Source organism: Neltuma alba, unplaced genomic scaffold (assembly GCF_004799145.2).
Source record: "Neltuma alba isolate B1F8T4 unplaced genomic scaffold, ASM479914v2 tig00012151_pilon, whole genome shotgun sequence".
In the NCBI taxonomy this organism is placed as follows: domain Eukaryota; kingdom Viridiplantae; phylum Streptophyta; class Magnoliopsida; order Fabales; family Fabaceae; genus Neltuma; species Neltuma alba.
In genome coordinates this window covers 21,024-35,741 of record NW_021636699.1, presented here as the reverse complement: position 1 = coordinate 35,741, position 14,718 = coordinate 21,024, and the positions used below count along the sequence as shown (strand labels likewise).

At 35.6% G+C, this 14,718-nt stretch overlaps 2 protein-coding genes across 2 annotated transcripts; one reads left to right on the top strand and one right to left on the bottom strand.

Moving 5' to 3' along the window:
* Positions 1–2,614: 2,614 nt before the first annotated feature.
* Positions 2,615–3,742, top strand: LOC114723710 (glycine-rich RNA-binding, abscisic acid-inducible protein-like). The gene is made up of 2 exons (XM_028909940.1): positions 2,615–2,809; positions 3,096–3,742. Exons 1-2 carry the CDS (start codon positions 2,696–2,698, stop codon positions 3,507–3,509), a joined length of 528 nt encoding a protein of 175 aa, XP_028765773.1. The 5' UTR covers positions 2,615–2,695; the 3' UTR covers positions 3,510–3,742.
* Positions 3,743–7,992: 4,250 nt separating this feature from the next.
* LOC114723718 (3-ketoacyl-CoA synthase 4) lies at positions 7,993–10,398 on the bottom strand. Its single transcript, XM_028909951.1, has 2 exons — positions 8,968–10,398; positions 7,993–8,835 (listed from the first exon to the last, which is right to left on the bottom strand). The coding sequence occupies exons 1-2, from the start codon at positions 10,028–10,030 to the stop codon at positions 8,366–8,368; spliced, it is 1,533 nt and encodes a 510-aa protein (XP_028765784.1). The 5' UTR covers positions 10,031–10,398; the 3' UTR covers positions 7,993–8,365.
* Between the last annotated feature and the right edge of the window lie 4,320 nt (positions 10,399–14,718).

The window sequence follows — 14,718 nt, the reverse complement described above, 5'->3', positions numbered from 1 at the left end:
GGCCTTGAGCCCTATTAGATACTTGAACTTTACAATGGGCCATAGCCCACAAGCCTTGAAGCTTTTATACTTAATAGGCCCGAACCCGCCTAATATTCTCGATAAACAAAAAACAAAAAGGGTACATGTACGACCCAAAAATCTAGTTCATTTAAAATTACGAAAATCACGTGATTATTATTAATAAAATATTAAGCACAATACAATTATCCTATCTTAATTAAAATTTTTAGGATTAAGGTGCAACACCCCGAAATATTTTTTCAAGTACATCCAACACTTCAAAATATTTTTCAGAGGCTTCTAGAACCCTAAAGTATTATTTTTGCCTTGATGCTAGACACACCAAAAATTATTTTTGAGTGCATCAATACTTTAGGGCTCCGGATGGACTAAAAAATATTTCAAGGTTTTAGAAGCACTTTAAAAAAAAACTTCAAAGAGCTGAATGCACCATAAGATATTTTGAGATACTAGATGCACATGAAAAAATAAGTCGAGGAGCTAGATACACCTTAACCCAAAAATTTATTTAAGACTATAGTATATATTTGGTCATTTAACTTTATATAAAATTTTAATTTAGTCCTTTAACTTTAAAAAGTATACTTTTAGTCCTTTAATCCCAAAATTATTAGTCTTAAATAATATTTTTTTGTAACAATCATAGTTGTTTTAAATATTAAACTTAATATGTTAGGATTCAGTAATGTTTTATCAACAATCAAGAGCTTAATATCATCATTTTTTTGTTAATAGTTTTAGAGTTAAATGACTAAATATTTACTTTTTAAAGTTAAGGTATTAAAATGATACCTTGTATAGAGTTAAAGAAGTGAAAATATATTTTAACTTTTTATTTAATAGATTTTTTTTTTTGCTGAAGCATACGTATCTCCTATTAGAGGCAATTCTATTCAAGGCACTGTCGGGCACTAAATGTGGGTACCTCTTCTAACAGGAATTTAAACCTTGATTCGTCATGTTGTGAGGAACTAGTCTCTTCTGTTAGACCCAATTTCTGTTAGTAATAATATATTTATATTTATTAAAAAATAGTTGTGGACATGCCTAAAACAATATCTCTTTTTTTGGGCTAAAGCAAGCAGGGTCGGTATTTTCAGATGAGTCGGGTAAATACATGAAGCAAGCACTTTTCCTCTTTCCATGGCCGCTGGGAACTCGCCACAAATCGCTCCCGATCAAAGAAAGGATGGGCCTTCCCAAATTGATTTATAAACTTTTGGGGAAGCAAACTGAAAAAACAATTGAAATTGCAAAACTCAAAGAAGAGTGCAAGAGATATTGATTCCAATAAACTAAAAATCACTAAATAATAAATAAAAATATTAATAAAAATTTGTTATTGTTAATACTAAATAAAGCATTATTACTAAATCTGATTTAAGATTTAATAATTTTCAGTTTTTTTTTTTTTCATTTTTCCCTCAAGGAAAGCGTAATCCTATCCGAATTTCTTACCTCAGGGTCAGAGGGGAGTCGGGGTAGAAGAGAAATTCGCATGGTGCTGGGGGCAAAATTGTACTTGAACGTATAAGATATTTTATGGGAAGAAGCGTCAGATATTTTGGAACAGTAAAATATCTCCTGCTGTTGTTGTCGACGTCTCGAATCCACCGCCTTTGCAGCCTTGTCACGTGACTTTGGGACCCACTTTCCCAGTTTTTCCCGGTTTTATCTCACAACTAATCCCTTTCTCTAATAATTTAAATAAAACTCCTAGTAATCACTGACCCTAATTGGAAGAAAACACTATTTTTTTCCATCTCGTCACTGATCACACGTGCGTACTTTTCCCTCTTTCTCCCTATTGTTGATCTGTTCAAACTCCACGTGGCAAGGGAGGTGTTCACCAGTCGGGATTCAGAATCCATCCCTAACAACACCACCGGTGTAGCCATCTGATTCTGCGCACAGTATATCCAATTTTAATTCATGATTGATTGATACTCCTCCGATCCTTAATATAAGACCCATTTGATTAATTTGATTAGATTAAGGAAGTTAGGTAAGTTAGTTAATTATAAGAAATGTAACATGTTTTTCCTAAAACACCATGATCATCTTTCTTAATACCTTTCTCCCTCTTCTACTTGATTATGGTTGAGGGAATATCTATAGGGGTAATTTAGAGAAAATTAATAAGTATGAGAAATGGGTCTTATATTTAGGACCAAAACTAACTCAATAATTGGGTTTAAAATATTCATCCATGGTCTGCGATCTGTGATGATTTTGAGCAAGCTTATCAAAACACATCATGTACAAATGAAAAAAATATTGAAAAATATTTAAATGGTTGATATCAGAGATTTTATTTTATTTATCAAGACGAGCAATACCAGCACTACAACAGTACCGCCAATAACACCCCCGGGAGGAGGGTGTTGGCTACGCCGTAATAATAATAGCTTTAAAAATCTGCAACCAAACAACGCCTTGCAAATAGGCCAATAACCGGCCGTTGATCTAACCCTAGTTAGTACTCTAGCCGTATGGGACCGGGACTCTGTTCTCCTTAATTAACTATAGTTAAAAAATCCCCGGCTATATAATCGGCTTTGGGTTCACAACTTCTCTTCGTGCTTTCTTCATTAGGTGGATTCTAGCTAATCCTCCTTTGTTTCCCTTTCTGTCCTCGTTTTCTAGGGTTTCGACTCATTTTCTCAGATCTATGGCGTCTGCTGAAGTTGAATTTAGGTGCTTCGTCGGGGGGCTCGCATGGGCTACCGACAGCGAGGCCCTTGAGAAGGCCTTTGCTCCCTTTGGCGAAATCGTCGAATCGAAGGTCCGTTTGTTGCAGGGATCGGATCTGACACGATGCGGATTTGGATTTTCTGGATCCCATCTGATCTGTGTTCTCTGATCTGTTTGCGTTACTACTTGATCTCTCATCTTTGTGTTACTGTCTTGATTCTTTTATTACTCACACCAATCGGTACGTTCATCTTCATCTTTGTGCCAAAGGCGGAGATCGATCGATTTTGATGCGTTTTATTACCTTTGGTTTTGCTGGATCTGGTTTTGGTGTTCTTTGTGCTAGATCTGACGCGAGACTCTGGATTTTGATACAGGTTATTAACGACCGCGAGACTGGCAGGTCGAGAGGGTTCGGATTCGTAACCTTCTCGTCTGAGCAGTCCATGAGAGATGCTATCGAGGGAATGAACGGCCAGGACCTTGATGGCCGTAATATTACTGTGAACGAGGCTCAATCCCGGGGCCGAGGTGGCGGTGGAGGCGGTGGGTATGGCAGTGGCGGAGGCTACGGAGGTGGTGGATATAGCCGTGGTGGAGGCGGATACGGGGGCGGGGGTGGAGGCCGCCGTGAAGGTGGATACAACCGTAACGGCGGCGGAGGCTACGGTGGAGGCGGCGGCGGCGGCTACGGTGGTGGTTATGGCGGTGGGCGTGACCGTGGTTATGGCGACGGTGGATCTCGGTACTCCAGAGGCGGAGGTGCTTCTGACGGAAGCTGGAGGAGCTAGGCTTCTCAGATGTCGTTAGTATCAGCTGTTTTGAGTTCCGAGTTCGAGGGATCTGTGGGTTGGGGTGGGGTTTCTAGTTCTGTTCTAGTGGTTACTTCTGGTTGTTCCGATGTCCTGGTTTCCGATATTTCCGATATGGGTTCGTGTTCCTGTGGTTCTCGTTTTTTGACCTCTGAATTGTGTACTGGCTGTTTATAAGCGATCAATATAGTCAGAAATTCAGAATTTCTTCAGAGCACTATTATAATTGGTTTATTTTACGTTGGATTTGGCTGGCTTCTGACGCTTAAAATCTGTCGTTTAAGAGGCGACCAAAAGAGGGTCTTCCTGAGAATATCCTGAAGCATAAATTTTTGATTACACCCCAAGGGGAATAATATCTTGACAGAAATCTTGGGGGCAAACCAAAGTATTCGCTAGTCTCACCGGTTTTAACAGCCGTCATGGGGCTTATGGGTATCTGATTTTGAACCCCTTTAGCAGACAAGGAGAAGTCAAGGTTAATACACGATACGAGAGGGAAAATATTGGGCACACGAAAAAAAGAAGATAATGAAAGGAGTCTCTCTGTTAACTGGTGAGCATGCGAAGCAGGGTTTTAAGATGGCGGCACATATAGCGCGTTCTGTCTACAAATTAAGAGGGTGTTAGGAAAACAGTGTTTTTTGGAAAGTATTTTTTACAAATTGAGATAATTTTTTTATATATTTATTTTGTAAATTATAAAATCACTTATTTGATTGCAATCTGTGGGGGTCACTTCTGTGGAAAAAGACCAAAAGCGCGAATCAGGATTCAGGAATCCAGGAATGCAGGATGTCACACGGCTTGGGAAGATTTTTAATTTAAAATGTGTACAATTTCTAATTAATAAAAGATATTCCTTTAAAAATCATTTTAGATTGGGACGCGTCAATTAGCTGTTTGGAATTCAGGCCCCAAAAGAAAAACTTGATCTTATAGATGAACATACAACTTTAGTCGGCAATTATTATTACGTTGATATTGTATACTAAGTAGAAATAAAATTAAAAAAATATTGAAATTTGAAGGGCGACACATGTTGACTTAGGGCCTGTTTGGGTATCTCCAAACCGTGGTTTCAGAAGCATTTTTTCTCAAAATGAGATAATCTTCTCCACATATTTATTTCGTAATCCGTAAAAACATTTCTGAAACCATGGTTTGGTTTCTATCCAAACACACCCTTATATTTCCTTTCAATTTTTAATGGAAAAATTCCAGATAAAACCCTTCAAATATATATAATTTCAGATTAGGTCTTGAAACTGTGTAAATGACAGAAAGGATCAATGACTCAATCTATTATTTGTAAAATTAAGAGAAATTGACAATTTTGTCCTGATTAAGCAAAAGTGAGTAGTTATTCTCTAAACGAATCTAGGTAACATTTAAAATGTTCTAGTTATTACATGATAAGTTATAGGTAATAACAAGGTATCTTCTCATGGGGTATTCCTTGACTATGAAAAAATGAGTAGTTATTTTCTACATAAATCTAGATAACACTTAAATCTTTATAGTGATTTCTTAAATTATTGTAATGATGAATATAAATGAAGGCAAAAGTGAGTAGTTATTCTTTAAACGAATCTAGGTAACATTTACACTGTTCTAGTAATTACATGATTAGTTGTAGTTAATAACAAGGCACCTTTTTATGTGGCATTCTTGACTATGAAAAAATAAGTAATTATTCTCTACATGAATCTAGGTAACACCTAAACTCTTATAGTGATTCCTTAAATTATTGTAGTGAATGAATACAGATGAGGACAAAATTGTCGATTCTTCTTAATTTTACAAATGATAGATTGGATTATTGACCCTCTCTGTCATTTATACAATTCCAGAACTCAATCTAGAATTATGTATATTCGGAAGGCTTTATCTAGAATTTTCTCATTTTTAATTTGATATTTATGTTTTATTTTCTTGATTAAATTCTTTTAATTTCACCCTCCTATACTACTGCACGGGTAATTGCCTTTTCTATTTTGGACACAACTACATTACCAACTGCCGAGTGGTTTGTTGGCCAAAAAAAAAAAAACTGCCGAGTGCTTTGCCTTGGGGAATATGAGGCGAAGACGCGAAGTGGCCCGGCAGCCTCGATAGTATAATTTTTAATAGTAAAATACTCATAAGAACATAAAAAATTAATATTTGACAAGAAGCAACAAACTTCATTCTACTAAATGCAAAATAAAATTCATACGGATAAGAAATTTAAAAATTCATAGTAATTTGTAATACTCACAAGCCTCATGCAGCGTAATACGTGAAAAATGTGCCTGAGTTTGAATATTAAAATTAAAAAAAAGACACTAAAATATCTTCAAAAATACTAAAAGACAAATTAGGATAAGTGAATTTTAAAATCCCAAATCAAACTCTTTGTACTATTTTGAAATTTTAAAATATTATGAAATGATAATACTATTTTATTGTCATTGACTATTTTCATATAATTATTGACTATCCTAATTTAACTATTAGCTACTTTTGTTTTTAAAGTTTTGATAACTACTTTTATATAATTATTAACTACATAAGAGTAGTAAATAATTAAATAAAAAGTAACTAGATTTCTAACATTTAATATATTTTTTAAATTTTTGAAACAAAAGTAATCAATAGCGAAACTAAAGTATTTAATAACTAAATAAGAGTAGTCACCAAAATTTAAAAAATAAAAGTAATCAGTCACAATATTAAAGTAGTCAGTAGTTAAATAAGAGTAGTTATCAAAATTCAAAAAACAAATGTAGTTAGTAGCTAAAAAAGAATAATTAATATATAAGAAAGAGTTGTCATTGAAGCTCCAGCAACCGGCGGTTGGGCACCAGCAGGGTTAGTGGCACTGGAGCTTCAACGGCCAGAAGTGCTGAGGTGACAATATTTAAAAAAAAAAATAGTAAAACATCTGAGTAATTTTATAGGATTTGAAAATTTTAAAATAGTTCAAAAGATCTGAATTGAAATTTTAAAAAATTTATCCTTTAACAATTTTTAGAATATTTTATTTTCTTCTTTGCATGAAAATGTGAATCCAATTCATAAACACATCATTCCCTGCGGAAAACTAATAAGGCTCTGTCGTTTCCGTTCCCTATTTCGCCCAAAGGGTTACGACTTCTGCCCCTTGATTTTAATGAGAGAATGGTAGGCCGAAACCCTCGGTCTGTCACTCCAGTGGGCATCACTACCAAGGCCCAATTCCATTCTAATGGGCCTCCAATGATGACCATTGGGCCATCAACCCAATCGATCTTCCCTCAAGGGATTGACCCATATTTGATTGCCTAATAAGCCACTCGCGGCCCACCTCTTCGTTCATTTACACTCTTCTTTATCAAGTTTTATCATGCGGCGGAGGCGAAAATAATTTTTTTTTTTCCATATTGGGTTCCACAATTAATTTTTATATGCAGTCTGTTCGGAGGCAAGAAAATATTATAATTTTTAGTTCTGCTTGCTTGCTTTTCGATCAAGCAAGATCATGAATACCTTGTTTTATGGCATTACGTCTTTGAGACTATTGTTTAATAAGTTTTAATCTTTCTTTTCAATAATTGTTAATATAGAGATTCACGCGTCTCTTGAAGAAAGGAAACATGGGGAGGAGGAGAAGCCTCATGAGTTGAATCAATGAAGGAAGGCTTTCTTTACTCACTGTTAATTGGTAAAAGAATGCTGTAATATTCATGGATGATCAGCAATATTGTTGTTTCCATTTTTAAAAAAAAAATTGAAGGAATGGTATTTTTGTTATCCTCTGTGCGTCAAAAAAGGAAAAAAAATGAAAATGAAAAGAGAATGACAGCGGAATCTCATTCTGGATGGTAATAATTGGAGGGCACACCATAGCCATGGAGGAATGGAAGCCTGAAAGTCGTACATAAGTGAAGGGCAAGGCTGGCCATGTGCTTTTTTACAATTAAGTTGCAACAGAAGATGCCTTTTTTCTTTTCTTTTTTTTAATTTTTATATATATAAAAAAAGAACTTTTTCTGACAATGAACACTTTTTCATATTGATATGCTTAAGGGTTAAGATTGACATCATAACAGATCTGCAACTTTGGCGCCCTTTTTATACCGTAATCCGCCTTTCTTGAATTAATAACGACATCCCCTAATCCACACAACTTTGCAGTCCTCCAATAGTAAATTTACTTTGGAGTCCAAAACTAACAAGTCACACTATATTTATAATTTACAAGGAGAATTACAATCAAACTTCACATAAAAAAAATAATTATCAAAAGATCCCAATAACAATCTCAAGTTCTCAACAGCCTATAATAACAAGTCCTACAGTAAGAATGACAACCTTTGAAACTTGTTTTTTAATTGTTTTTTTGTTTGGGATCTTATTATAATTCTTCCTAATTTATAAATTGTTTGGGATCTTATTATAATTCTTTCTAATTTATAAACAGTATAATATATACGAGAAATCACATCTAAGTATATTATATTTTACTTCATTGAGCTGAATACAATTTTATCTAAGAATTGAAATTTTAAATACATTACACCAACGGATTTAATAAACCATCAATTGAATATCGCAAAAGTAAATGCGCATAATCTGACGTTAAAAGTGGCAAAAAAAAAAATCAATAAATACATGCATGATAATAGTACAACACATTAATGATGAACACAAAACTGCGTAACAGTGAACAAAATAATGTGGTAATGATACAGCTGGGGATTGTGATGAGAAGCAATAAATCCTACATAGAACCCCATCATCAATCACGAATGATCAATCGATTACTACTGCGTACAAGTAATTATATTAATTTCAATTTAATTAATTAAATCTTAGGAAAGAATCGGAACAGGGTACCTGTGGATGCAATCCTCCCATGGACTCTTGGGCGATGGCTTCACGTTTCGCAGAGCCTTCCACACAGCGCTGTTACACTTGAATCCGCTCCCGAACGCGATTTGCCAAACCCTATTCCCTTTCCTCATTCTTCCTTTAGCTTCTGTGTATGCCAATTCGTACCAGATTGAGCTCGACGATGTGTTGCCGAATCTGTGAAGCGTCATTCTCGAAGCTTCCACGTGTTGCGGTTCAAGATCCAGATTCTTCTCCAGCTCGTCGATCACTGCTCTCCCGCCGGCGTGGATGCAGAAATGATCGAACGCCAGCTTGAAGTCTGGTATGTATGCGTTTAGTTTCGCCTTGAATATCTTCTTCGCCATTAATGTCGCGAAGAACAGAAGCTGCTCGCTGATTGGTAGAACCAGAGGACCCAGTGTTGTTATGTTTGTCTTCAGTGCTCCTCCTGTAATTGCCAATATTCATTGCTCTAATCTGTTCTTGACTTTGATTGAAACAAACGTTCTTTACATATTCATATCTATTATTAGGCGAACCATGCAGAAAAGATGGAATCAATTAATGTGAGCGGAGGTACCTGCAATGGCCATGAGATCTTTCGAGAGAGAAACCCCTGTTTTGCCTGCTCCGTCTTGTTCCTGATACACACATTTGAAAGCTTTATCATCTGCTCCTTTATGAGTTCTCACCACATGAACAAGCTTGTACTTGGATCTTCTCTTATCTGATTCTTTGTTTGATAACAAAATGGCAGCCCCACCAACGCGAAACAAGCAATTTGGGATCAACATCGATTTCTTGTTCCCGAAATACCAATTCTGGGTGATGTTCTCAGTGCTGACCACAACGGCGTACGTGTTCCTATGAACTTGAAGCATGTCTTTGGCCAGATCAATGGCTATGACCCCTGCACTACATCCCATGCCTCCCAGATTGAAGCTTCTGATGTTCCCTCTTAATTTGTACTTGTTCACTATCATCGCTGAAAGCGACGGCGTCGGATTGAACAAGCTGCAATTCACCACGAGAATTCCGATGTCTTTGGGCTTGACGTGAGTGTTCGCGAATAGGTTGTCTAATGCTCCGAACATCACCTGTTCTGCTTCCTCTCTTGCAGCCGCCATGGAGGGCCTGGGGGGTATGTGATGCATAGCTTCTGGAACGCACGTTTCTTCCCCTAACCCGGAACGTTCCAGAATCTTACGCTGAAACTCGAGGGAGGACTCGTCGAAGTCGCCGGTGAGCCTCGAGTGTTCCATGAACTGAGTGAATTTCGCCTGGAGATGCGAAGGGGGGCGGTAGCAGGAGAAGTCCACGAGGTAAACGGATCTGGGTCGGGTCATGATGTAAACGGTGGATCCGAAAACCAGAAAAGCGGAGCAGGCGATGACAGTGACGAGGTTGTACTGGAGGTGGAGCCAGAGGTTGCGAAGGTCGTCAGGGTTCGTCTGAGAAGCTTGGACAAAAATGACGGCGCCAAGCGGGATCAACAGGAGGGTCAACAAATGGGTCATCAAGTAATGGTAGCCAAGCTTGACGTACTTGAGATTGACGCTCTGTAAGAAGTCGGGCAGTCTCCGGGAGGAGGTATGAACAGGAACACCAACGTTGACGGCGGCGGCAGGGGGATCAGAACTCATCTTGAATTGAGTAAATATGAGTGAAAAATCTGGGAATTAGGGTGTGGATAGAAGCAAATCGGAGATGGGTGTTATGATTTATCAAGGCGTGAGGATATGTGAGTATATATATAGAGAGAGGAAGAAGAAGAGGGGGAAGAAATGTTGGTGGGGGTGGATACAACTAGAACGACAACCAGGTGAAGGAAAAGAGAAGAGACCAGGTGGTACGATACAAAAAAGTCGAAGAGATTAAGGAAGCGGTCTGCGACTGCGAGAGGAAGATGGAGCAGGCGCCCTGTTTGCTTATTTTGCTTCAGTTATCTCTCTCGCCAATCTCTCTCCTCTCCCTCTGCAACTGTCCTTATCTGGCCACCCCCGCTCACGGCGTCCCCTGATTCCAAGTAAAAGGGTCACTTGTGCTCGCCATTTTTTCCCCCATATGTGTAATATTATAAAATTAATATTATGTAATATGATGATCTGTATATTATGAAGTAAGATACAAATTTATTCTTAATTTTTTTAAAAAAAATAATATCCTGAAAGTTTACAACCGTATCAATATTATCTCATCCCATTAAAAAATTAATATTAATTATTAATATTTCTAACTGTAGATGACAATATTGCTCAATTTTAATACTTGTGGGTTAATCTTGAATAAAAAAATCTTAAAACAATATTATTGCTAAGTGAAAACTTTCAAATCAAATCAAATTTGTATTGGAGTCATGTTTTATTTTAAATATCATTTAGCACGTTGTATTCATAACAAGATCTCCAGATTTCATCCCCCAAGAAAAAAGTGGCTATTGTCTCTTTGGGAGAAAGAAGGAACGCCTAATATAGGGATGGTAATATGTTATTTTGGTTATGATAGTACTTCTTCCGGTAATTAATATAAGATCTTGTTTAATTTTTATTTTGGTTTTAAATATAAGATCTCAATCTACTTTGTCTCTCGTATTTATATATTTTTTTCTAAAAAAATTCTTCTAATAATGATAGTTCTAGACAATACACTTGATTAATAAGAATATTTTAGAAAAGATAACATTTATTCATTACAAGTAACTAATTTAATTATTTTTTAATCTTCTCAAATTAGTCCATTAGTTTTTATAATTAGCACCGGAGGAGGTAGTATACGGGGGTGTCCAATTAGGGTTGATTGTTTTCGAAAAATCCAAAAGCAAAAAACTGGAAAGCACACGGAGTGGGGAAGCGACCCTTCCATTATCAACAAAGCCAGTGAAGCCACCCACAAACACCATTCATCATGCTTTGACCACCCTTGGCCATTAGGTTTCACCCTAACCTCGCGCGCGTGCCTCCGTAACTTTTTTTATTTATTTTTTCAAAAAAGATATCGCAATCACAAATGCGATTTGATTAAGATAAAATAGAATGATTTTTCAAACAATTGTTAGCGGTCAAATAATGTTGGCAAAAAAAAAAAAAAAAGAAGTTACCGGTCAAATAATAACGCTATGCACCTGGAATTTCCAAAGACACACATTTTCAACTCAGATTTATAACCTCCTGTTTCTCTATATATGATCATATACGCCATTGGATATATTATAACTTACCCTATAATTTAAGAAATTAAAGTTAAAACATTTAAATTCAAAAGCAAAAAGAAATGAAGGGATGAAGATAAGAGGGGAATGATAAGGCCATGAGGTCACATGGATGAAGGGGCGAAGACTATTAGGTTTTAAAATTTGTGGTCAAAGTCAAAAGTCTGAATCAAAGCAGACGAGGAGGCAACATCATCGCCTTCTCTGACCCTCCTTGCTTTTATAATTCCCTTCCCAACTGGCATGTCTCTCTGCATTCCAATTACTACTATTTCTCAATTTTATTCAATTAACTGCCTTCTTGTTTCTAGAGCTATGCGGAAGCCGGAAGCTGCCAATTCTGCATTAACATCATCCTCATCAACGGCAACGTGTCTTCTTTTTTTTAAAAAAAATTTCACGTGAAATTATAATTAAATTTTATTAATACTAATATTTTAAAAAATAAAATATATAGTATATAATGGATATAAAGAATTTGATGTAAGTATTATCTATAAATTAAATCTTATAATACCTACAGTTTTTAATATAAAACCCAGTTGATTGATTTGGGAAGATAAAAAAAAGTTACTAAATTACTTAATTATAACACATGCTACGCTTCATTAAATTATATATCAATTTATAAGTAAAACAAATTAGTTTAAAAAATAATAAATAAAAATAGCTTAAAATAATTTAAAAACTGTTTTAATTTCACTAAATTAATTAACAAGGCTAGTATTTAAGAATGGAGGCCTCATGCGATTTATAAAAGGCCTCGCCTTGCATTGCTTGCTTCCACTCTCAACCCAAGTTTTTTTTTTTTTGGGGCTTTCCAGCACACACCCAAGATTGTATACGTGTGTTTATCACTATGAATTTTTCTGTGTGTACGTATGTTATGAATAGGCTATGTTATAGAAAAAGACAAGTGCTGTGTGTGTTGTTAATCATTGTTTTCTAATACATTGTGTCCAGAGTCCAAACACTGATGCGACGCGGATATACACGGTTCATCCACCAAATTGCTATTTTAATTCTACACAACACAGACGCTTCCATTCATTTCTAATTTGGAACGAAGAATTGCACACCCAATGGCTTCATCTTCCTTATGGGCACCATCTATGACACCTGGCCTGCAGCCCGAAATAGGAGGCTTTGATAATTGCAAAAATGACCGGACTATTATGTAAGGTTATGACATGTCAGATTTGCATTTTTGTTATTTTGAAATTAAATAGGATTTTTTTGGTCATTTTCTCTTGACAATTTTGTTTTTCTTATGACGAAATATCAATTATTAATATTTTTTTTCCATGTAATATTATACCAGTCAGTCTCCCTTATGAGTTATGACTTGTGGGTAACTCCTGTGCAACGAGGATTGGGTCTAGCGAAAGGGGTCAGTCCCTCACAATGTGGTGAACCAATATTCGAATCCCTGCTGGGAAATGTGCCCACATTTAGTATCCGAAAGTACCTCAAATAGAATTGTCTCTAATAAGAGGATACCTATACTTTAGGGGGAAAAAAAAAAAAACTCCTATGCTCTGACGAAAATGGACCCCCTGACCCCTGTGTAGAGGAGCCGTCTACTGTCTATCATAAATTTGGGCTTTTTTTCTAAATGTTATCCACACACACAGTCACACACACATATATCCATTTTATGTCTATAGATGCATGCTTTAAAATAATACTCCCTCCGTTCCTTATTATAAGAGACGAATAACCGAATTACGTTGATCAAAAAAACAGTTAAAATTAGTTAAGAACAATTAATGTGTAAAAAAGTATAATTTTTTTTTCCAAAATGCCCTCATTAATAAGGAGAGAGAGCATGAGAGAGAACCATAGTAATTCTTAAAAGAAAGAGAAGTGGGAAGGAGAGAGAGTGTGAGTTGGAGACAATAAATATGGGTAAAATAGGAAATCAACACAAAAAAGTAGAGACAACTTTTAAGTGTCTCTTATATTTAGGAATATGCTATAAGCATCAAATGTCTCTTATAATAAGGAACGGAGGGAGTAATAATGTCTCACAATGGACCACGCGCCGTCCTTAGCAGTGGCCTTTTAGAGCTGAGCGCCTGAGCCCCCATTGCCCGCCACACGGCCACACTTAAAATGGACTCCTTTCTATTAAAAGCCCTCTCTTTTTAAATTCAATTACCATTAATAACTGCATCTTCTTGGTAAACTAAGTTAATCAAACCAAAATACTCCTATGTCATCCTGATAAGGTATTTACGCATCTTACATGTTTCACACAGATTAAAAAAAAAATCTTAAAATGTATTAATTTTTATCAAATATAATAACTTTTTAACGTTATTTCTACTTAATATATACCCTTTTTAAAAAATAATTATCTACACTATAATAAATAAAAAATAAAATAACAGATTTATACTAAAAATTTAATAAAATGACTTATAAATAAAAAGAAAAAAAAAAAGCTTTGGATCTCAAATGGGGATCAAGCGATCAGTAATGTGATGGCGTAGTGTAGCTTTGAGAAGGTCCAACCTCAGCTAATAATTAATTACATTTGTCTTCTCTTTTTCTGTCTTCTTTTGTTCGAATCAAACGCAATTGAACCTTCAGTCCAAAAAAAAAAAAAACAGAGTAATTGAGGCTGTTGGGGGTTTATCTTATCTAATCTCCCAATAATCAGAGCCCAGCGGAATCCCAGTGTGTGTGTGTGTAGGAAAAGCAACCTTGCATGATCTCATCCCATATGCCGATATTCAAACGTTTTTCACAACATTGCTCCATTAATTATTAATTAATTCATATATGCTCTTTCTGTTCTTAATATAAGACCTAATTATTGACTTAATTTTGGTTCTAAATATAAGACTTATTTATCACATTTATCAATTTTTTTAAAATACCTCTATTGATAGTCCCTAATCCATAATCAAGTAGGGCATGAAGGGAGGATATTAAAAGATATTATTATGGTATTTTAGAGAAAAAAACATGTCATATTTTTTATAATTAACTAATTTATCTATTTTTTTTAATCTATTCAAATTAATTAAATAAATTTTATATTAAAGAGCGGAAAGTATATAAATAATAAATACACCACTCATTAATTGCCACCTTCAAGATTTGGTTCTGGTCTGG

Coding starts and splice junctions, on each gene's coding strand:
- LOC114723710 (XM_028909940.1), top strand. CDS start 2,696: ATGGCGTCTGCTGAAGTTGAATTTAGGTGCTTCGTCGGGGGGCTCGCA. Junction 2,810..3,095: donor GCGAAATCGTCGAATCGAAG/GTCCGTTTGTTG, acceptor ATTTTGATACAG/GTTATTAACGACCGCGAGAC.
- LOC114723718 (XM_028909951.1), bottom strand. CDS start 10,030: ATGAGTTCTGATCCCCCTGCCGCCGCCGTCAACGTTGGTGTTCCTGTT. Junction 8,836..8,967: donor AGATCTCATGGCCATTGCAG/GTACCTCCGCTC, acceptor TGGCAATTACAG/GAGGAGCACTGAAGACAAAC.